Consider the following 24959-nt stretch of genomic DNA (forward strand, 5'->3'; position numbering starts at 1 on the left):
GCTGTTCACTGAAAAAAGTGTTTTTTTCTTTCTCTAATATGTGAAAATTGAATAAAATTTTCACACACAAAAAAACAACAACCTAGAGATAATGCCAATTCCATTCTGGGGAGAAATCCATTTCTGTTGATCATAGTGCCAAAATAAACTTGAATATCCCTTTGTTGTCAACATATATAATGTTTAAATTATTCAAACAAGTATTAGGTTTATACTTGGGAATCTTTGTAATATACCAGATTTTGACAACAATTCTATCATAATTCTGTGTTTTTTTCTCATAAAATGGAAACAGCACATTTCATCAGATGCCAATATTGATTTTTTACTGCTTTAATCTCTCCTGGGGATTTTCAGCTTGCCGTGATAAGTGGGCTCCTTAGTTTCAATGAGAACGATGCCAGTAGTAGTGGTTGGCAATATAGTCAATATAGATTTAGTGATAAGATGAAAAGAGGAAGGATGAAGTTGAGAATAATTGGCTACCCAGCAAGCTTAATGAAAAATAACTTGTTTTGTAAAAAAATTGTTTTTAAGTTGTATCCAAAGGATTACTTCTTTAAAACAAGTCCAGTAAATCTAAGTCTGCAATATAAAAGCATTGACTTAGAACAGTCCTTTTCAACCTGATGCTCTCCAGATATATTAGAAATACAATTTTGTGATTTATAATTGTACCATTTTAGGATTTGTAGTCCCAGCTGTCTTGAGGGTCCTTGAGAAAACTAGGCTAAGAAATAAGCTCAGCTGAACATAGATTGACTTACCACTGAACAAATATTTGCAGACTTGTCTTGCTTACAATGTTAGATATGCCTTTGCAATTTCAATTAATTTTCTCTGCCAAACATGTTTATCAGGTTTTAACTTACATGACATATTACAGGTGCTAGAAAAGAAAGATCAAATGCACTTGTCACTGTTTTCAGCTTAATCAGTTCAGTAGAATGATTTTCAAAATCTTTTGAAATGGATGATTAATTTTTGTGCAGAAGACACTCCTAGAACTAATAGGCTGTCCTAACATAACCATCTATAATGATGAGTACTTAATACGTGAAAACCATATAATTTAATAGATACTGGCATTCTCAAGACAGGGATGAATCACCATTTTCATGCTCTTGCAAAGAAGAATCAAATTATCTGAAACATTTGGGTGTTGTCTGTAGTGGGTTTGTATTGGACAGACATTTCTTTATAAGACATGTCTTATAAGTTATTTTCTCTAACACTATATTTTGCAATGATATCATAAAGTGACAAAATCTAGTAAAGGCTACTGTTCACTCCCTCTGCAAGAATCCATCACTAGATTCACAATATGGGACTCTATTTGTCTTTTATGGGGAAGGTGGTAGAGAAGATAGTTGTGCATAATGCGCAACAGCTTCAGAGGACCTCAGAGGAAGCAACTAATCTGGATCATAGTCAGTATTCAGACCTGGGAATGGGATGAAAACAGTGTGGGTCATGCTTTGGGAGGAACTCTGGTTTGGGCAGAACGTGAATAGTGCTCAAGGTCTGGGGCCTTTCAGATCTGAAACCAGGACCAGAGGGAGTGGGAGTGGCAGCAGGAATAGGAACTTCCATGGCCACTGGGGGGCAGGGGGGGGAGAAGACAGGCAAGAATGTATGTTAGAGGGACCAGAAAGCAAGGGCTTGAAGCTTCGTCAGTTCCAATGTGCCAGCTCTATAGCCATCTTATGTGAGACTCTACAAGGCTGCCAGAGTGATGGCTCAGCAAGCTGTGGGAACAAAAGGAAGGAGGTGCAGATAGTGTGGGATGTATAATCATAACATTCTTTCCCTTGGGAGACAAGGATGTCCAGCCTGCACCTGGGTGGGTGTAATAGAAGTTGGCTGAAGTTCGGATGTTGATTTGATTGGACCATGTGATGCAGATGTGGATTCAGGGGAAGGAACTTTTGGTTTTATTTGGGGTGGGTAAAATGTGGGATTTTAGATTGCCAATGCACTGGAGGGTCTTGCCTGGGCGAGTCCAAACAGAGCGGTGCAGCAGGCAATGGTCTGTGCCTGTACAACCGGCACATAGAACAGGGCGGTGGTGGTGATGGCGGATTGGAGAAGTGGAGCGGAGCTGGAGGTCGGTAATTTTCACTGCAAGAAGCCTGTAGCCGCTGCATGTTTTTTTTCGGTGCGGCTGGACTGAAAGAATGTTGTTGTGGCTATCCTCTCTTCTCACTTTACTTTCATTCCCAGGGTTACCTATCCTCCCTTGTGGCAGCCCCAAATCTGATTCAAGATGGTTGGGGGACTGACAGCCTCTTTAAAATGGGTTCTGACTAGGTTCACCTATTGCATTTATGTTACTTTAGAAGAAAGATATATTGAATTCTATAAATGCCATTGTGAAAGAATGGAAAACGTTATTGTGGTTTGTTGCACAGTCAGCCCAATGTTTAGACTAGATTTGGCATTTTTAGCCATGGTGGTGCAGTGGTTAGAATACAGTATTGCAGTTTAATTCTGTGATTGCCAGGGTTTTGATCCTGACCAGCTCAGGATTGACTCAGCCTTCCATCCTTCTGAGGTCGGTAAAATGATGAGCCAGATTGTTGGGAACAATATGCTGACTCTGTAAGCAGCTTAGAGAGGACTATGAAGCACTGTGAAGCAGTCTATATATCTAAGTGCTATTGCTATCAAGTCCTTCCCAAGGATGTGGGATAGGCGGATTTTGACGTATTATGTTCTTAGAGGCATTGTCAAAAGATATAAGCTGTTCCAAGTAAAGCTGCCTTTTTCAATTGACTGATGATGAATTTGTCAGTGTCAAGGATGTTCAAATGTTGCATCCAAGGTGGCTATTACTATGGGTACTATCTTTGTTTTCTTTAGCCACAGACTTCTACTTCTATTTGCAGGTCTTTGCGTTTCGTTAATCTTTCCAAATATTTTTCTTCTATTCTTCTGATTCCAGGTACTGCTGCATCATTATCCAGACTGTTTTGCCTTTCTTATCGACAATTGTTAAGTCTGATGTATTATGTGGCAGGTCCCTGTCTGGTTAAATTCTAAAGTCTCAGAGCACTTTAGTCATTTCATTTTCTATTACTTTTTAATGGTCCTGCAAGTTTTTGCTCGCAGGCAAAATGTATTATTATTATTAACCACTACAGTATTTGCCTCTTCATCAAATATTTAATATATAGATAGAAGGAGTGGGAATGTTATAAAAGTATGTGTCAATGTAAAATATGGATATTCTCTTTTCATGGAAAAGGCAAAGCATCTGAAATAAGTTAAAGGCCAGTCAGAATGGATAGGATAGCTTCCAGCAAAGACTTAATAGGAAAATGTTGGGTTTATGTTGGAATGCCTATCAATAATCTATCAATAATCATTGTTTCTTTCTCCTGTTCATCTTCCGTTTTTAGGCTTATTAAAAAAGCTATATATTTCTTTATTAACTTTTCATCTGTCGCTAATAATATTTGGTCAAATGCTGTTTGTTCCTTATAAAAGCCATATGTCTTACTGCCTTTCTCATATCTTGATTGTATTTGCACATATGACCACCAAGCTAAGCCCACACTTCGGTTTTACACTTGTTTGGTTTTAAGCTCCCCTTTTACATTCAAAATGTCTTCATATATTACATATTTTCCAGATTTATTATGTTTGGATGGATAAATGCTTCCATTGTTGATAGACAAACTGGTATTTTCATATAGGTTTTTGCTTTATTTTTTTCCCATACTACAAGTAAGGCATTCCTTACATGTCTTTGAAAGTATCTATGTGTTTATTATTGTTGAACCACAAGAAACTGCCACCCCAGTTGGAGATCTTGGCCTTCTAAAAATAATACTCTTCTGTGTCTGAGCATTATCCATTCTTTCACCCATGTTAATAGAGATACTTGATAATAAACTCCCAGTCTGTTAATCGAAACCCCCCACTGTTTTGAGATTCTTGCAGCATTTTTAATCTTATTCTTGCTTTTTTGCCTTGTAGATATATTTCAAAATTATTCTATTTAACTCATCAAAATATTTGTTCTCTAGTTTTATTGGAATTGTTTGAAACAAAAATATTGGTAAGATATTCATTTTTATAGTTGCAATTCTTCCTACCACTGACAATTGCAAGGTCCAGGTCTAATTTAATTTGTTGTATTAGCCTTGTATAGTTGTCTTATTTAATTGTTACTCATCTTGCTGTTAAGTATATTCCAAAATACTTTACTTTCTTCACTACTTGTAGAACTATTTTTTGTGTCAATTCACTTTTCCGATTCTCTGTGAGATTTTTAACTATTACTTTAATTTTTCCTTATTTATTTTCAGTCCTGTCACTTCTCCATATTCTTCTATTCTTTCCATTAACTTGGGACTAGTTTCCAGTGGTTCTTCTAAAATAAATACCAGCTCATCTGCAAATGCTTGTAATTTATATTTTTCCCTTTTTATTTCTATGCCTTTTATTTCCGATCTTGTCTGATGTTTCTGTTTAGTACTTCCAATGTTAACATAAATAGTAATGGGGACAATGGACATCCTTCTCTTGTGCCTTTTGTATATTAAAATTCTCTGTATAGTTCCCATTAACTATTACTTTTGTCATTTGTTTATAATAAATTGTCTTACTCATGTTTATGAACGTCTTACCAAAATCCATACAATTTAATTGTTGTAACATAAATTGCCAATTTACATTGTCAAAGGATTTCTGCATGTCTAAAAAATCAGTGCCATTTGTTTTTCATAGTGGACTTCATAATACTCCAACGTGTATAGGATGACTCTTATATTTTTTTAATTTGTCTTTTTGGTAAAAATCCATTTTGGTCTGAATGAATAAATTCATTCAAGAACTTTTTAGCCTTTTTACCCACTATTGATGCAAATATTTTATAATCTACATTTAATAGTGATAATCGTGTATGGAAGCAAGCTTTGAAATGATCTTTCAATCAATATCCATGTTATAACTAGCTGTGCAGGAGAACGTTATAAATAAATATTGTGACTTGTTTAAGGAGAATGTTTAGCCTCGCTAAGGTTATTCTGATCAGACAGCACCCTCTTTTGGCCATATGAGAAACTAGTAATACCTTGCATTTGTATGTCTTTACTAGTATAGTAAATGCAAAAAAAATCTGATGCTTGTATGTGTGCTAAAATATATTGAACAGGCTCCCTATTTCTATTTCCTGATTAGAATACGGAAAAAGTTAATGATGGTAAATATAGCCATCTGGGACATTGCCATAAAGTCCCAGATAGTGGTACCCAGATCGGGGTCCTTTTCTGTTTTGTTTCTTGTCTTTGTGTGTATATGTGTGTGTCAAAGTGTTTGTGTTCCCTCAAGGTAAATGAAACTGTTAAATGTCTCTGATCCCTAGGAGAAAAATAATAATTAACTTGTTAGAAATAATGTTGAATTAAGCAATGGAAATGCCTTCACCCTGAGTTTGCCTGGCCAGCAGAACAGGGTGAAGTTTCTTCCCCTCTGTACTTTTAAGAACAGCCCAAGGTTATGAGGGAATATTTTAAGTTCATTTACAGGAAAAAAAATCATTCTTGAATTTACTGTATGGTTTTATCTGTCCATCCTTTTTATGAAGCATGTGAATCCAGTTTTTTTTCTCCACTGTGATGTCCCCATTTTGTTATAACTGGTCTGTTTAATAACCACAATACTGTTTTTTTTTTCTTCCTCAAACACTGCCTACAAGCTATCTACCCCCCACCCCCCCACTCTATCTCTCCATCTCTTATCAATGCCTTTCCTGGGAGAATCACCCACAAAAGGTGGGAGGAGCCTTGTTCTCATGTCTTTCAGCCCTGCACAGATGACTCTGCAATCTGTGGAAGCAGATAACACTGACCCAGATGCTGCCTCCAGAGGAGACCTTCCATTCATTTGAGCCAGAGAACTGGGTTTGGATCCACCATCCACCTGAAATCCATCACAGCAACCAGAGTGGAGCAGACCTTCCCAAGCCTGACTGATTGGCCATACCACCGAGTCAAGCCTAACAGACTTGAAAGAGAGGACCCTGAGATTGTCCAGTGAAGACTAAAGACTATTTTCAATCCCCAGAAGATAGCTGGAAAGACAATGGGGGAGGATGGAAATTCATTGTAAGGTTTCCTTTCTTGTCTCATTTGCATTGTAATCAGTTAAAATTTTAAATGGACCCATGGAGGGATGGCAATTGGGAGTGGTTGACACAGTAAGTTCTGAACATCTTGGACTGGTCTGGTGGGAGGAAAATTTGTCCAGCATGTTTGTATTGTCTATCTTGCAGAAGTAGCTACACACACACAGAGAGAGAGACTGTTCAGAATTAGACTGAGGCTATCCCTTTCACCTATCCCCACACAAAGCTTCTCCTAATTTTGTTTTTTGTTTTGTCTGTTGCACTAAGGCCCAAGCAGTCATACCTCTATGCCAATTCCATGGGCGAGGGGGCATCCCCTCAGGTAATTCCTTCACTGAAGAACTAGCAGAAAAGAGATCTCCAAACCCCAAGCCCTGATTGTGACTCACAATTGATGTTGCCCAGTAAAAGCAGGATATGCTGCAAGGTGGTCTCCTTAGAAGTCCCAGAGCTCATTGTGTGTAATTTGAAAAATAAATAGCCTGGATTGCATACTGGTTAACCTCAATTTGGCCTCACAAAAGTTAGAGCTAGGGCAGGTTCAAGAAACAACCTTTGTAATTGGCAGCCTGTAGCAAAACCATGGCTGTAAAGCATTTTGGGGCTTGTGCCTTGCTTCAAACATGACTGTAAGCTCACAGAAAGTGACATCAAACCTCTGAAAATAATTGGCATAGAAAATTAGACACTGTAAATTTCTTTCCAGAACTTTTACCCTGGCTGTTAGACCTTCATGGCTGAAAGCTCCCCTTTTGGAAGCCAAGGGATAGTTTTCTGCTACCTCTGTCATTGTATTCCTGCCCCCGTGCCTGAGCTGCCTCAAGACCTGCAGTCTCACCCCTCCAAAACACAATGAAAAGGGAAACCAGTTTTTCTTAACAATAATTCAAATTGACCATGACTATCAAGTATACTCAGACACTTCCCAGGATCGTGCTGAGGGTGAAATAATTGGCAAAAATTATTTGCCCTAGCACAAAATGGGGGATTTGGGGAAGTACACCCCAAAAGGACAGTGCCCCAAACCGCACAGCACCAGAAACCTCAGAAAAAAGTGCCAAGAGATTCAAGTCAGCCCTTTCCCTTTAACAAAATTAAGCACCAGCTGAAAGGAACACTCAGAGCAGCCTGCTAAGGGTTGTTACAAAAGTAACAAAAGCCGACCACAGAAATACTTAAGTAGAGCCATTAAAATAAGGGGAAATCAGGCTAAAATAGACTCTCCCAGGTAAACTGAAACACCCCTTTTTTTCCCCCTGAAAGGATTAGAGCCCAAGGCCAGGATAAACAAAAGACCTGGTACCTAGATTAACCCAGGAAAACAAAGCCCAGGGCAACCAGAAAATATCAAAACCCATCAAGCTGCAGGAGCTTCAAAGGGGAATTAAGCATAAAAGGCTCAGAGTCATACCCCCCAATTTGCTTGCAAGCCAGGAATACTCCAACTGTGTCACTGCTTTTCTTGCCTTCCTGAATTAAAGAACCCTGCGTTCTGGCAGCTCACTCCTGTGTCATTTCTTCTCAGCATCAGTGACTGCTTCCCAGCTGGGAACAAACTCAGGAAATTTTCTTCCAACAGATCCTTTCAATAAAGCAGTGTTTCTTGAATCAGAACTTCTAGCTTAAACTTAATTAAAACCAAACATCAAGAAAGACCTGAAATGGTAAAAGAGAATTAGCTAGAAATGGTGGATCAAACTGCTACACGTAAACCACTGATTTATTTTGGGCCAAGTGTTTAAGAAATATTCAGAATAAATGAGATACTGACCCTATCTCTCTCACACAGAGACTCTGTCAGTTTGTGTACACATATGTTCAGAGGAGAATTCATCTTTGGCATTATTGTATTCCTGTTAACACAGATAATTCAGACAAATGGACTATATCAAGTATCCTATAATAACACCGGATGCACCTGAAAAGAATCCTCATTATTTATCAAATTTAGATTTAAAATGCAAAGAGGTTTTTTAGATTCTCTTATAATATGATAATGTAGCCAAGTGTCAGAATTTTCTTCCTATCTGGTAAATATCATGTAAGAAGGCACTCTCTCCCCAAAGAATTTACCCTTCAAAAAATTAAGGATAGAAAGATGCCTTTATCAAAGAGGAAAACTTTCCTAAAATAAGAAAATGATTCATGCCTGGTCCCTCTCTGTCAGCAATAGCACTAAAGGCATTATTCACACCTCTAGTGAACCCAATGAATACTTAGTTTTCATTCAGGAAACTATTCAAATCCAGAAACAGACTTCTGATACCACAGTCTTTTACAAAGCAGATTAACAGAGAAAGATAAAATACTATTTTAAATGTATATTCCCATCTGCCTTCAAAGGCAGGACATAACACCTTAACACAAGAGATAACGACAATCTGACACATCTTCACACACACACATTCAAGAAACATTTTACAATCCAAAATATTTCAATTTCAAAGCTCTAGAATTACAGTATATAAAAATCCATGCACTCATCAGGTTACTTTGTCCAAGTAACAAATTATCCAAGTAAGAAAGGTTGCTACTTGTATCATTTCTGAACCCCAATAAAGACCTCCAGCAGCTGGGTTCACAGCTTCATTTGATTGCATTTTGCTCTCCCAGCCCGGTAAGCGAGCCTGATTTCTCCCAGCAACAGTATAATTGCATTCAGGTTCAGGTAAGCTCATCTGTCATCCTCCTTGCCTCAGTACAAACACAGTCTCTTCATCTCATTAGAACTGGAATAATAATGGCACTCTCTAACTGTCACATCCATTGCAGTTTCTACTCTCTTGCTATCCAAAGTAGGTTCTTTGCTCTGCCAAAATAAATGGTACTCTGTGGTCTGGCTGCTCAACATATTCATTATATGCAAATGAATCTGCTCCAGTTGGCTACTGGGTGCTGTGGTAGAAACACCCCATCTTGTCCAGGCAATACAGGTAGCCCTCAACTTACGACCACAATTGAGCCCGAAATTTCTCTTGTTAAGCGAGACATTTGTTAAGTGAATCCCCCCCCCCATTTTTACGACCTTTCTTGCCATGGTTGTGAAGTGAATCACCACAGTTGATAAGCTGGTAACACACCTTAGGCACAATACAAGAGATAACGACAATCTGACACATCGTCTTATGTGAATCTGGCTCCCCCATTGATTTTGCTTGTCAAAAGGTTGCAAAATGGGATCACATGACCCAGGGACACTGCAACCGTCATAAGTATGAACAAGTAGCCAAGCATCTGAATTTTGATCAGGTGACCATGGGGATGTTACAAAGGTTGTAAGTGTGAAAAATGGTCTTAAGTGCTGTTGTAACTTTGAATAATCACTAAATGAACTGTTGTAAGTCAACATTGTGACCTATAGTCACAGTAGTCCACAACCATTCTATCCTGAATTACTAGGTTGTCTGTTTTCCTATCATGGGTCATTGAAATACTGAATCTTTTTTTTTTTTATTAGTTCACTAGGGAACCACTTTAAAAAAAATAACACAGGTGGATACTTTTTCCTTTTTCCCACCAGGTAGAACTGAATTTTGTAAGTTTCATTTCTAATCTAACTGACAGAATGGAATATAAAACTGTTGAGTGTATGTGTTTTTTTCCTACCGATCCACTGATAGATGGAAAGTGCAAGGTGAAAGGAATTGGAAGATTATACAAAAGGTGTATCAATGAATACTTACTCCAAGATGAATATTCAAAACTTACCTGATCTGAGGTACTGGGTTTCCAACAACCCTGCACTGAAGTAGAACCTTGCTTCCTTCCAGAATTTCTTGACTCCTCAGTTTCTGGATAAATCGAGGGGGAGATAATTGATTCTGACTTTCTTTTGCAATTTCATTTTGAGAGACAGTCTCACCAGCCTGAGAGTCTTCTTTCCTTTGGAGCACACGTTCTTTAACCTGAGTGACTTCTGGGATCTCATTTTTTGGCGTGATTTCTAAACTTGTTTCAAATACTGAATTCTTTAAAGAATTTGACAAAGCTAATTGCTTGCTCTTAGGAGAAAGATAGCCACTATCTGGAGACGAAGAATGTCCATTTGGACTCTCAACTTTCATCTTGGCTGCTTCATGAAAAATAGATGACAGTTCTTCAATCAAAGTGGCAGCTTTATCACATAGCTTATTCTTGAAGTGGACGTTACTTGTCAAAACGGATTTAGATTTGGGGCTTACATTTTGGGCATTTAAACTGTGCCTTTCAGCATTTTTGAGAGTTCGGATAAAGCTGGGTCTTGCAGGCAGCAGGGGGAAAGCACTTGCTTGTTTACCAGTAACATTTAAAATGCCGTTTTTGTCTTGAGGATGTGCATTCTGATCCTGCTGCTCCGATGGAGTTTGAGATGAAGGGCACAAGGAGGTGGACCTGGTTGCGCAGTTTCTCTTGGAAGGATAACTGTCCTGTGCTTTGACTTGCCCAGAAGAGGCATTTTCCGGTGAGTTTGGAGAACTGCTAAGATAAGAGCACTCTTGCTTAACTTCTTCTTCAACAGAATTAATGGCTTGATGAGCAAGTTCAAGGCTCTTGTTTTTCTCATCTTCACTGAGAAAGGCCGATAGTTCCTGTGAAAAGTCCCCGTCTTGTATATCTGATAGGGAGTCATAAAAGAGTTCATAACAGGATGAATCCTCAGAATTATTTTCATAGTTTCCAACATAAGTGCTCTTCTCAAAAGGATGAGGCTCTTTCATAATTACAGAGAAAGGGACAGGCTGCCCACAATTTGTGTCCTGCATGCTGGAACAAAAAATAAATCTTGTCTCAGAAAATCCAGGAATTTTATCTAAGTTGTATCCTAAAAGACAGTCAGAGATTTCCTGCAAAAAGAAGTGCATAACGAAATGCATACTTTTACATACTGTTATTTTTTTAAATGAACTTTTAGAATTTTAATTTTTTACATTAGAATTTTTTCTAAATCCGTGGTTAAATCTTTTACATTTTGAACATTTACAAACTTTTTAAATTTTAATCCTTAAATGAACTAGCAAAAAAAACCCATAGCTATGAAGAAAGAGACTACATTGTTCTCCTTTTTACCATATGTTCTATGTATATACTTATATCCATACAAAACCCAAATTACACATGCACTAAATGTAATCTAAATGAATTACAGGTAGTCCCCGACTTACTTCATTTAGTGACTGTTCAAAGTTACAACAGCACTGAAAAAGTGACTTATGACCATTTTTCACACTTACAACCATTGCAGCACGCCTATGGTCATGTGATCAAAATGTGGATCTTATGATGGTTGCAGTGTCCTGGGGTCATGTGAACAGCTTTTGCAAACTTTTGACAAGCAAAATCAATGGGGAAGCCAGATTCACTTAACAACTGTGTTGCTAACTTAACAACCACAATGGTTCACTTAACAACTGTGGCTAGAAAGTTCATAAAATGGGGTAAAACTCACTTAACAAATTTCTCACTTAACAACATAAATTTTGGGCTCAATTGTGGTCATAAATCAAGGACTATCTATACTAGAAGAGAAAATATAGGATCTGGGACAGTAGTGGCCAACCTTTTGGGGCTCCTGTGCCAAAAATTGTGCGCACGCTTGCATGCTTGCGCTTGCATGCAGGCACCCAGAAGGCAAAAAAGGACATGATGAAATGGGCCTAGTTTTCAGCCTGAAGAGCCTGCAGAAGCCTTCCTGAAGCCTCTGGGAGGTCGAAAAAGGCCTCAAACTGGCCAAAAATAAGCTGTGAGGTGTGCGCACATGCAGTGAGGTAAGTTTGCCTGCAGCTTGCATGCCAAGCACAAATGGCTCTGCGTGCCACCTTGGTACACGTGCCATAGGTTCACCATCACAGATCTAGGAGAAATTCTAACCACTCTGAAACTCAACCTACAAAATGAGAAACTCCAACCTAAGCAAGAAGACTATACCCAAACTGAACATAATAAAAGAACAACTTCTAAAAGAAATGACCCTGTATATTAGGGGTGTCAAACTTGCGATAACACATTGTCATCATGACATATCATAACTTTCCCCTCCTTTGCTAAACTAGGGGTGGGCGTGGCCAGCACATGATGCATCTGACTCGCGGGCTACAAATTTGACACCCCTGCTGTATATGAACCTTAGAAGAAGACCGATGGAAACATGTCATTCATAGAAGAAAACAGCAACCAAGAACAATGTCCCTGCTGTCTAGTCCATCCCCTTTTGAGCTAAGCAATCAATTTCATAGCCTTCCCCTGCAAAAATCATGCAGACATTATGAAAGAGGCATCATCAAGTTCATCAGCTTCCATCGCTCGAAAGAGACTGCCTAAAGACAAGGGGACATGGGCAGCCCCACCTCGCCCTGAAGCGGCTGGGGACTCTGCCTTCAAGGGAGCTTTCATCTCCTGATAGAAGTGGCCTCATGGCGAAGGGAGTGTGTGTGTGTGTGTGCGCTTGCCCCGAGGCCGCTTCTACCGGCTGATCGAAGTAGCTGGTGACTGCATTTGGGGAGCTTCCATTGCCCGAAAGAGACTGCCTAAAGGTGAGGGGACATGGGCAGCCATGCTTCGCCCTGAAGCGGCTGGGGACTCTGCCTTCAAGGGAGCTTTCGTCTGCTGATAGAAGCGGCCTCGCGGCGAGGGGAGTGTGTGTACGCTTGCCCCGAGGCCGCTTCTACCGGCCAATTGAAGCTCCCTTGAAGGCAGAGTCCCCAGCCGCTTCGGGGCGAGGTGTGGCACACACACACTCCCCTCGCTGCGAGGCCGCTTCTACCGGCCGATTGAAGTAGCTGGTGACTGGATTTGGGGAGCTTCCATCGCCCAAAAGAGACTGCCCTAAAGGCGAGGGGACACGGATAGCCACGCCATGCCCTGAAGCGGCTGGGGACTCTGCCTTCAGGGAGCTTCTATCGGCTATCGGGGTATTCCAGCCTAGGCTACCTGCAGGGCACTCCTAAAGGCAAGTTTTCTCCCCACCCCCCCCACCCTTCCCCCGCCCACTTCTCTTCACCTCGTGTAGTTCTAACAAACAATGTGAGAAATGGCAGGGAAAAGCATGGTTTGAATAGGCCTAAATTTTGGGGGCGGGGCTTAATTTCACCTCATGCCTAGAAATCATGCTGGGCCTTCCTATTGGTGGAGGCCGTATTGTTGGAGAAACACGGTACCTTGATGTCAACTAGGAGACAAACACTGTATCAAGTGGGAGATCAAATAGGTTCCTGACCAACCTAGCTGACAACTTGTCATCCAAAAGGTAAAGGAGTGAACTAGAGAAACAGCTATATTGGACTTAATTCTTACTAATAGACAACAAGAAATAGAGAGGGTTGAAGTTGCCAGAACTTTGGGGGAGAGTGACTATGTCATATTGGAATTCAGTACAATGCAAATACAAGCAATCAAACGGGTGTCTTAGACTTTAAAATGGCTGATTTCAACAAACTTAGAGAGAGTTTGGGAAGGATTCCATAGATTAAAATCTTAAAGGGGAAAGCAACTCAAGAAGCCTGGGAAACTCTGAAAAATTAATTATAAAAGTCCAGTCCAGCTCAATACTACTGAAAAAGTAAAACAAGAAATCCAAGAAGAAACTAGCATGCCTACATAAAAAAATATCTCTGATAAATTGAAAGACAAAAAGGACAAGTACAAAAAATGGAAAGAGGGACACATAACTAAGCAGAATACCAACAAATAGCCCAAATTTGCAAAGATGAAGTCAGGAAAGCTAAGGCTCAGAATTAAGTAAGACTTGGAACAAAAGTCAAGGAAACATTCAGTCCACTAATGAGTGAAGATGGCAAGGAAATAATGGGCAGTAGAGAGAAAACAGAGCTGCTTAATTCATTCTTTGCATCTGTCTTCACACAAAAAGATAATACAGCCCAACCTTCCAAAAACATAACTATAAAAGACAGGCTAGGAATACAAATTAAAATAAGAAAGAAAATGGTATGAGAATACCTGTCCACTCTGGATGAGTACAAATCACTGGGACCTGATGGATTAGTTCCCAGATTTCTGAAGGATCTGGCAGATGTGATCTCATAACCATTGAACCATATCCAGGAACTACAGACCAATCAGCCAAACATCAATACCTGAGAAGATCCTGGAAAAGATAATCAAGCAACAGATTTGTGAACACCTAGAAGCAAGCAAAGTTATAATCACAAGCCAACAAGGGTTTTTCAAAAATAGATCATCATGCCAAACAAATCTTATTTGGTAAGCCGTGGATGAGTTGTGGTTAAAGTGCAGTACTGCAGGCTACTTCTGCTGACTGCTGACTGACTGCAATTTGGTAGTTCAAATCTCACCAGGCTCAAGGTTGACTCAAACTTCCATCCTTCCAAAGTGGGTAAAATGAGGATCCCGATTGTTGGGGGCAATATGCTGACTCTGTAAAACAGCTTGGAGGGGGCTGTAAAGCACTGTGAAGTGGTATATAAGCCTAAGTGCTATTGCTATTTCATTCTTTGACAAAGTGATTAAATTAGTGGACTAGCAAAATACAATGGACATAATATACTTGGATTTCAATAAGGCATTTAACAAAGTAGACCGCTTTGGTAAGCTAAAAAGTGTGAGATAGACAGTATCACCAACAGATGGATATGTAACTGACTGACAAACTGTTCTCAATGTGTAATCCTCAATGGAATAAATTCTACAGTGAAAGAAGTAAGCAGCGAGGTACCCCATGGTTCCATTTTAGGCCCAGTATTCTTCAACATCTTCAACATCTGATTTAGATGAAGGAATAGAAGGGGAGCTCATCAAATCTGCAGATAACACTAGACTGGTGTCAGGGTTCCAAGTAATGCGCCCATAGAAAACAAACTCCGAGGCACTCAAGCTTCTTAAATAATAGTTTATCGGATACATCATATTGACATGAACTGGTGAAAGCTCATTCTGAGGTTTCCCGTGGCTTTCACTTAATTAAAAGTAAAAGTTTTCCCCTTTCCCCCAAGTCATTGGTCATGCTGTGCAATCCAGGTGCAGTTCCTTGTCCAAAACTCCCTTAAAAAGCAGACTAGGAGGTGCTCTGGCCAGTGCTGCAGTTTGCCAGCAACTCTTCTGAACTCTCGGGTGCATTCTTTGGCAGGGCAGCCCCTCTGCTTCATCTCCTTGATCTCTGCCTCAGGTTCCTGGGCTTGGGATTCATCCTTAAATCTGTCCCTCAGCTCCTGTAGGAAACAAAAATCGACATTTCCCAACTCTGGCACGTCCTCATTGTGTAGTTGGTTCATCCACTCCGCTGCTTCCCTCTTGAATTTCTTTGTAATTGCCTGGATCATCGATGGATCACTTGGGTAGTCAGGGCCATATTCATCGATGTGGGCCTACACTCGGTTTAGGAAGAATGCCAGTTTGTCTGGATCCCTGTCAAAAGCTGCTTTAAACTGTCACAGGGCAGCAGGCCAGACTGGTGGTGGAGGCGCTGCTAGGGGCATCAGTGGCATCAGGGCAGGGGTCCATTGGGCCCAGCTGGCTTGGACCCAGCTGTGCCCAGGATAGTAAGCCCAACAGGGAGGCACCTACCAACCCGGTGGAATTTGGAGCTGTCTGGGCAGGCTAGCTGCTCTTCAACATCTCAGTGGGCTCTGTCATGGTCCTGGGATGGATTGCACTGATGGAGGCAGTGGGGGGCGGGGGGGGCTAGCTGCCCAGGTTGTTGCAGTGACAATATGTTTCCAATTTCTCTTTCTCTTATCTGTATAAATTCTTTGTCTTTTAATATGGACTGATTTAAAGTCCACCTTACTCTTCTCTTCGTTGCTTCCAGCTAATTTTAACTCGAGTATGATCAGCCCATAAATTTATTTTCTATTTCTATCTCTTGCCTATTTGCACTTAGTTCCGAAGTCATCTGAATCATATCCATTCTGGACCAAGATTGATGTGTGTTAGAGAAAAAAGTGTATTGGTTTTTCCCTGGGTTCATTTCTCTCCACGTGTCTTGTATAGATAGTTCTTCTGTCATTTTAACAAAAGTTCTAGGTAAAGTCTTTCTTATTTTTTAATTTGTTTTGCTACTTTTATAGTCAAGTTTTGTATCAACTATTGCACTGAAAAATCTTAAAAGACAAATATTTTTATATTCTGTTTCAAGTATCTTCAAGTATGAAATTTTTAATAAAATTCTTCGTGTCCATTGTTTGGTGCATAGATAGCAATTGAGAGTATCTGTATCTGTATCTGGTTTAAGATCACTTCCACCATCAAAATTCTCCCTTCTTCATCTTTGAAAATTTGATTGGCACTTATTGTTGCTTTAATATATAATGCCACCCCTCTTCTTTTTTGTTGAGATAGCGAGGAGAATAGTTTTCCCAATTTAGGGTACTCCAATAATTTATTATGGAGTTTTTTAATATACACTTCTTGAAGTGGTGTTTTGTCCAATTTTAATCTTTGTAGTTTGAAAAATATTTTTTTCTTTTCATAGGGGAATTTCTCTTCTACATTCTGAAATCTCAGATTTTTTAAAAAGAGAACAGAAAAGAGGAGACTTCATTACAAAACATGTGGGATACAGAGAAAACTTATACTAGGGACTAACTATAACTTATATAGCGAAGAAAAGTAAGAAAAAGAAACAATATCAAAAGACTTTAGAAGAAGAATATAAAAGACTTGAAGTAGAGTTACAAAAAAAACCCATAAAAGGTAACCTTAAAAAACCAAGTGGAGATGATTAAGCATAAGTTAAATATAACGGAAAAAGACAAAAATAAAAAGAGCAAAGGCTTTTTTTTTTCCAGAATGCTAATAAACCTGGAATAAATCATATTGGCATGAACTGGTGAAAGCTGACTCTGAGGTTTCCCCTGGCTTTCACCTAATTAAAAATAAAAATTTTACCTTTCCCTCCCAAGTCACTGGTCATGATGTCCAAACCAGGTGCTGGCCGGTTGCTGGGGACTACGGCAACGTTGAACAGCAGCAGTGTAACAGGGTTGAAGCAATTTCATTGCCTCAGGACTGATGGATCCTGGCCAGGGAAGTGTTATGTCCCTGGACCTTGAAGAAGTTCCCACCCAGGTCCGTTCACGCTGCAGGGGCAGCTGCCCCTTCTCATTGGCTGGGTTTCCCCAGCAGCCTGCTATAAAAGCAGGCTGCTGGGTCCAGCCCTTTCGCTGTTCGCTGCGAGCCAGTTCCAGGCTGAGCAAGCACGTTCAGTCCTTGTAAATAAACCTTGTTGCACTAAGCCCTGGTTCAGCCTCTTATTTCCCATACTTAATACTGGCGACGAGGATGGGATGGCTACCAGAGGCAAGCTGCAACGCTGAATCACTAAAACGCTGATCCGCAGCCCAGAGAGAGCGATCAGCCAAAATAAGGGCAACGCTGACCGCAACCCAGAGAGAGCGATCAGCCCGAAATGAGAACGAACGCTGAATCACTAAAACGCTGCTCCGCAGCCCAGAGAGAGAGCGATCAGCCAAAATAAGGCAAACGCTGATCGCAACCCAGAGAAAGCGATCAGCAAACAAGCTAGTGAAAGTGAGAAGCGCCTGTAGCCGCTTGTTAGCATAAGCTACAGAGGAAGTGTAACGCTGCGAGCCGCAGCCGCTCGTGCTGTTTAGGCGCGAAATTCAAACAGCTGTCAGCTGAAGCACATTCAAATACAACACAGCGTTGTATTACGAAATCGCTAACGCCCACACAGGCGCGAATTTCAAAAGACGCTGCCAACGACCGTTGCAGTCTAAACACCTTCTGATCCCCAGAGAGAGAGAAGGGAAGTGCGAAATTTCCCCAGAGCTGAAGTCACTTGCCTAGCACAGGCACTAAACCTCTACTGCTACCCCAGAGAGAGAGCACTTGCCTAGCACAGGCACTAAACCTCTACTGCTACCCAGAGAGAGAGCATTTTCCCCAACAGGTTAACCAGTAGACCCACAACATGAACTCCAATCCAGCCTTCCCAGCGTTCAAGCCGGATGAGGAGAAGTGGGAATCATACAAGAATCGGTTTAATTATTACATCGACGCCATTGGATTGGCTGATGCAGGGGAACACCGAAAGAAAGCATATTTCCTGACCTACTGTGGAGCCATCGTCTTCGATACAGCCACAGCTCTTGTGGCTCCACGTGAGTTAAAGAATGTCCCCTGGACAGAACTGTTAGAAATCCTTACTAACCACTATTCTCCTAGACCTTCACAGATTGCCAGGCGCTTCACCTTCAGAATGAGGAAGCAGGGGGACAAAGAGAGCATCAATCAGTACATGGCTGCTCTCAGGACTGCAGCACTCCATTGTGGGTTTGGCAGCTATCTTGATGACATGCTCCTAGACCAGCTGGTCTGCGGGGTCAAGGACCTGCATCTACAAAGACGGCTGCTCGCCAAAAAGACCTTAACCTCGCTCAAGCCATCGAGGAAGCCCTGGCAGAGGAGCTGGCATCTCATTCAGCCACCGAGATCCAAGGTCCTGTCACCAAGCAAACAGCAGTTCCGTCCACTCAGAAGAGGTGGTCAATGAGGAAGACCCAAGTGACGAGGCCGACATTCACCGCCTCACAAACGCCAGGCGCCGCAGGCAGGAACCAGACAAGATAACACCGGACCATCCAAGCACATCACCCTGTGCCTTTCCTGTGGTGGACCTCACCTGAGGACCACATGCAAATTCAAAGGAGCCACTTGCAACAACTGCCATAAGAAGGGGCACATTGCAAGAGTATGCCAAGCCTCACACAACGTTAGCACAAAGGGCATCTTCATTCGCACATGCCGGGCCCCAAAGGCAAGTATTAAACTGTCGCACACACCTCTGCGCTAATCACACTTGCTATTCTATTAGTAAAATCTCTCTTTCCATCTTATTAGAAGGTAAACCTTGCAACATGGAGGTTGACACGGGGTCAGCGCTCTCCATTATTTCCTGGAACACCCTCAAGGAGCTTCAACCCAGCCTATCAAGAAACCGACTCCAGAAGTGCCAGCTTAGCCTAAAGGACTACCAGGGAAGACCATTCCTGTAATCGGCAGAGGCAAGTTTTTGTTAATTTTAAAACCTTTAAGGGCCACCTACCTCTAGTGGTAGTGAGCGGCAACCTCCCTACACTTTTGGGACTTGATTGGTTTCCCCACCTCGGTTTAGGGCTAACAGGAGTCCATGCTACCTCAACCTCTGACACGGACTCCCTGTTTGCTGATTACTCAGACGTATTCAGTGATGAGTTAGGGTGTTATAACGGCACCCCTATCTCATTTTCAGTCGATCCCCAGGCAGTCCCAATTCGGTTAAAACCTCGCAGAGTTCCATTCGCCATTCGGCCTAAATTAGACCTTGAATTAGATAAATTACTAAAACAAGGGATCCTGGAGCCTACAGACTTCGCCAAATGGGAGACGCCCATCGTCACACCCCTCAAAAAGATGGTAGCCTGAGAATTTGCTCAGACTACAAGACCACAATCAATAAATTCTTGCAAGTTAGCGCTTATCCAGTACCCGTCATTCAGCATTTATTACATACTTTTGAACCTGGCACTATCTTTGCCAAATTGGACATGTCTCAAGCATATCAACAGTTCCCTGTTGATGACCAAACAACAGAACTTCAGACCATTGTCACCCACAGGGGTGCCTTCCGGTGCAAGCGTCTCCAGTTTGGCGTAAGTGTTGCCCCAGGCATTTTTCAATCCCTCATGGAGCGGATTTTACAGGGCCTTCCTGGAGTAGTACCCTACTTCGATGACATCTTAGTCTCGGCCAGGAACAGACCCCAACTCTTCCAGAGAGTTCGAGCAGTCCTAGAGAGGTTCAGGCAGCATGGCCTCAAGTTAAAAAAAGAAAAATGTGCCATTGCCACTAGACAGGTGGACTTTCTGGGTTATAAAATTGACGCCTCAGGCATTCACCCCTGGAGTCCAAGGTTAAGGCAATACACGAGGCACCCACTCCAACCTCCAAAGCGGAACTGCAGGCCTTTTTGGGGCTCTTGAAATTTTACGCGTCGTTCCTGCCCCATAAAGCCTCTGTGGCAGAACCCCTCCACAGACTTCTGGATAAAAAAACAGTTTGGCATTGGGGACACAAAGAAGACTCCGCTTTCTGCACAGTCAAGTCGCTACTCACATCAGAGGCAGTGCTTATCCAGTTTGACCCCAACCTTCCATTAGTACTGGCAGCAGACGCATCTCCCTTTGGAATTGGGGCAGTCTTAAGCCACAGGCTCCCCAACGGCTCCGAGGCCCCTATCGCTTTTTTTTCCAGGACGCTCTCTGCAACAGAGCGCAATTACAGTCAGATCGATAAAGAAGCCTTGGCAGCTGTTGCAGCGGTGAAGAAATTTCACGAATTTCTCTTTGGCCACTTTTTCGAGCTAGTCACGGACCACAAACCACTCTTAGGGTTACTAGCAGGTGACAAGCAGACCCCTCAAATTCTGTCCCCCAGAATGACCAGATGGACCCTTTTCCTAGCAGCATACTCGTATAGACTCGTGCACCGCCCAGGTAAAACATTGTCCCACGCAGACGCCCTCAGCCGCTGCCCCTGCCTGCCCCAGCTGAAGACCCTGCCCCGGTCAACGCCATTTTTGAAGTCACCCAACTGGACCTCCCAATCACTGCCCTTGATATTGCCAATAAATCCAAAGCGGACAAAACGATCGCCCAGGTACTGGACTGGGTGAGGAGGGGTGCCAGGCAGTGACATTGAAGCTAAATTCACTCCATTTAAGACCCGCTTACAGGAACTGTCGAGCTTACAGGGCTGCCTGCTGTGGGGCACTCGGTGGTCATCCCGACATCTCTGCGTGCCCGAGTGCTGGAGGTGTTGCACGAGGGCCACCCGGGCATCGTCAGAATGAAGGCGTTGGCGCGAAGCTACATTTGGTGGCCCGGCCTCGCGAGGACATCAACAAATGGGTAAGCTCCTGCCATCCCTGCCAGGTTTCCGTCCATCCCCTCCAATTGCCACCCCCACCAAGTGGGAAAGTGCCAACGCACCCTGGTCCAGGATTCACATCGATCTTGCGGGCCCATTGCATGGCAAAATGTTCCTCGTGGTCGTAGACTCTTACTCAAAGTGGATTGATGTGGCACAACTATCCACGACCACTTCACAAGCAGTCATCAAGGCATTGACTCGCCTGTTAGATTACACGGTCTACCAGACTCCATTGTTTCCGACAATGGTCCCCAATCAGCGTCAACCGAATTCAGTCGTTTACGGCCAACCTGGGCATTCGTCACATCTTCACGGCCCCCTTTCATCCTGCCAGTAACGGGCTGGCAGAGAGAGCTGTTAGGACCACTAAAGAAGCCCTGGCCAGGTTCAACAAGGATGACTGGCACCACAAACTATCCTGTTTCCTGTTAAGCCAGCATTCAACCCCTTGCACGGTAACCAACAAGTCCCGGCCGAGCTTCTGATGGGCAGACGCCTGCGAACTGTATTGGACAGGCTTCACCCACATTACTGCCCTGACTCTCCTCTCGCTTCCACATCGGGGAGTAGGCATTTTGTCTTGCAGGAACCCGTGTTCGCGAGAAACTTCGCTGGCGACCCATTGTGGATCCTGGGAGAAATCGTAGCCATCACAGGACCCAGATCATACCGGGTTAAGCTGGAAGATGGCCGGGTCTGGAGACGACATCTGGACCAGCTTCAGAGACGCCAGGGCACCCTCGTCAGCCGCGACTCGTGGGCACAGACCGGTGAGAGTCCGCTGCAACTACCACACAGCAACATCTACCCCGATGACCTGCTAACACCTTCAGCCGGACCAGAGAATCCAAATGCTGACTGCGGCGACCTAGCGTCCAACCCATCCGAGCCAGACGGCGTGAGGACACTCCCAGCGTCCAGCCCTTCTAGCCCCGGACCTGCTCCGACCGAGGGTGGTACTCGGGACTCATCATCAAGCCAACAGTCACCGACGGACTCTGATCCACCAAACAGCACACCAGAGTTGCGCCGCTCTGGACGTCAGCACAAACCTCCCGTATACCTCAAGGACTATGCGTGTTCGCATCTGGGGGGAAGGGGTGTTATGTCCCTGGACCTTGAAGAAGTTCCCACCCAGGTCCGTTCACGCTGCAGGGGCAGCTGCCCCTTCTCATTGGCTGGGTTTCCCCAGCAGCCTGCTATAAAAGCAGGCTGCTGGGTCCAGCCCTTTCGCTGTTCGCTGCGAGCCAGTTCCAGGCTGAGCAAGCACGTTCAGTCCTTGTAAATAAACCTTGTTGCACTAAGCCCTGGTTCAGCCTCTTATTTCCCATACTTAATAGGAAGGGATTCAGCCAGTTCAGGCAAACTGGATATTAATTAATATTAATTTTACATCCAGTTCTCAAAACTGGTAATTCCGACAGCCAGCTGGTCCTGCCCCCCCCCATGCCCTGTTTTGGCTGCCAGGAGGCTCCAGGTAGGCTTTCCAGGACCAAAATGGGGCATGGGGTGTGTGTCCAGCACCCCCCCCACCCCCCCACCCATTTTGGCTGCCAGAAGGCTCCAGGGAGGCCTTCAAGGGAGAAAGGAAGAAAAAGAAAGGAAGAAAGAAGGAAGGAAGGAAGGAAGGAAGGAAGGAAGGAAGGAAGGAAGGAAGGAAGGAAGGAAGGAAGGAAGGAAGGAAGGAAAAGAAAAGAAAGAGAGAGAGAGAGAGAGAGAGAGAGAGAGAGACAGAGAGAGAGAGAAAGAACGAGCGAAGGGAGAAAGAGGGAAAGGAAGGGAAAGTGAATGAGATCTGGATGGATGGATGGATGGATGGATAGAGAGAGGGTGGAAGGGAGAGAAAAAGGAGGAGAAGGAAGGACCACAAACCCCGGCACAAGCCACAACTTCAGTGGATGCTTTGAAACAGCACAGCAATCCAGGGCTAGAAGGGACCTCAGAGGTCATCTAGTCTAACCCCCTGCTGGAGACATCTGGGTTATTTTGGTACCTCACCCAGTCACATGACCACCAAGCCATGCCCACAGAATCGGTTGTTTAAAAATTTGAATCCCGCCCCTGGTCCTGCCATTCTGGAAGTACCTTTGTTGACAAAGTTTTGCCCTAGGATTCAGCATTTTGCCCAATTGAAGGTTACAAAGTATCAAACAGATACTAGAATTTTAGTAGTATATAGATTATAATTTTACTAATTTTGTGCATTTTTCAGACTTTATTAGACCCCTTGGTTAATATTTTGCAAACATTATTTTGTCACCACTGTGACAAACCATTTAAATCTGAGAAAGTCTACTGTATGTAATCAATGGACATTCTCTTTATGAATATCTGTTCCTTCCAACAAAGCAGAAAATACGGGTGTGGGGGTGTGGGGTGTGAGTGTGTTAAGTGTGCTTCAATCTCACAGAAATCCCTCTGCATCTCTTTAGAAATCTGCTTAGTAAAAGATAACAGGCAAAAACGTCTTAGCTTTTTAAACGGCTCATTCAATAATTCCAATGAAAGAGAAAAGGCTTTCGGAATCACCCTTGTCTATGTATTCAAAAGTGCTTAAAAAGAAGCATCTTGCAACTATTGAAGCCCATAAGTAGAAAGTAGATAATTTTTAATAATGGAAGAACGGAGGGGTATTTACTATTCAAGGTATTTACTATTCCATTACTTTTAAGGTCTGGCCAGCAGGTTTTGTGTTATAATTTAGTATCAATCTAATACCTTTAAATCTGCTTTGAATTAAAATTCTTCAGGCGTTGTGTTTTAACTGTGGGCATCTGAAGTTAACGCTGAACTGGGGAGGAGTCAGGATACAGACCACAGCAATACAGGGAACCTAGATTTCTTTTGCCAGAGCTCTGCTAATTTAAATGATAGCTAATCTAGTTAAAATAACACTTGAACCCTCTCAAATAGCAGACACGATCATAATTAGAACTAGCCCATGAGTTATTTCTAGACTTCTCTGATTAGACACCAGCATATTTATAATGCTTTTCTCATATTACCAAGAAGTTTAATAATGATGGTAAAATATTGTATTGAATATACACACAAGTTGTTTAATATACTGTTTTATTCTCTCTCTCTCTCTCTCTCTCTCTCTCTCTCTCTAACACACACACACACACACACACACACACTTTTCTCAATTTTTCTAATATTATTAAATCTGCAAACAATATTTTGGCAGAAATACTTATATGTCAAGAAACCTCACACAATATCCTGAGAGAAACCATGAATTCTATATAAACAACTAGTTATGTTAACAGAATATTTATATCCTGTGAAAATAAAGCAGAAAATAAATATTCTGAGCACAAGTAAATACTTGGCTAAGACTGTTTTTGGGATAATTAAGAAAGAGGAATGAAATAGACAAAAGTATAAGCACTCTGTTAATAAAAACCTTTAACAATTTTTTAAAGAATGATAATAATCAGTAGGAGCTTTTAAAAATGGCAGCAAAATATGAAATAATATTTCTTAATGCTTAATATTAAATAAATATAATTAAATATAATCAGTGAAGAAGCAAAATAGATCATACAAACCTTTCAAATCTTCAGGACACTTTGTGAAGAATTTCATGCAGGATAATGGGACTCTTCAGCATAACCCTTTTCTATTTAAGAAATCAGAAAGTTTGAGCTGCTTTAGCTATTCATTCAAGAAAGCTTGGTCCACAGTAAGTATTGAGATAATCATGGCCCCTGAGTTACATCTGTCTTCTCTGACTATCCAATTCCTGTCCTTCTCATCTATATTTGGCAACTGAACTCATGTTTCAGTGAACTGCCACTATCTGGAATTTCCGCATAATAGACTTGAGCCTAGAAGAACGAATAAGTTTGAATAATGTTTCAAACTTAAACATTCAATAAAACTTGAATAGCTTGCTGCTGATTATAACAAATCATATTCTTGCTGATAACCATATTCT

General features: G+C 42.1%; 1 protein-coding gene across 3 annotated transcripts in view; it reads right to left on the reverse strand.

Annotated features, from left to right (window-relative positions):
• PALLD (palladin, cytoskeletal associated protein) overlaps window positions 1-24751 on the reverse strand; it is a 185481-nt gene extending 160730 nt beyond the window's left edge. The window contains exons 1-3 of one of the 3 annotated variants that reach the window (XM_026699722.2): window positions 24571-24751; window positions 14066-14213; window positions 9842-10876 (exon numbers count right to left, since the gene is read on the reverse strand). In XM_026699722.2, coding sequence (XP_026555507.2) covers window positions 9842-10875 — 1034 coding nt within the window. In that variant the 5' untranslated portion in view covers window position 10876; window positions 14066-14213; window positions 24571-24751. Of the gene's footprint in view, window positions 1-9841; window positions 10957-14065; window positions 14214-24570 lie in introns of those variants that run through there. The other 2 variants (XM_087936441.1, XM_087936440.1) reach the window with 2 other exon arrangements.
• Window positions 24752-24959: the final 208 nt, after the last annotated feature.

The sequence above is a fragment of the Pseudonaja textilis genome, chromosome 6 (genome assembly GCF_049901715.1).
Source record: "Pseudonaja textilis isolate UNSWEBS1 chromosome 6, rPseTex1.2, whole genome shotgun sequence".
NCBI lineage: Eukaryota > Metazoa > Chordata > Lepidosauria > Squamata > Elapidae > Pseudonaja > Pseudonaja textilis.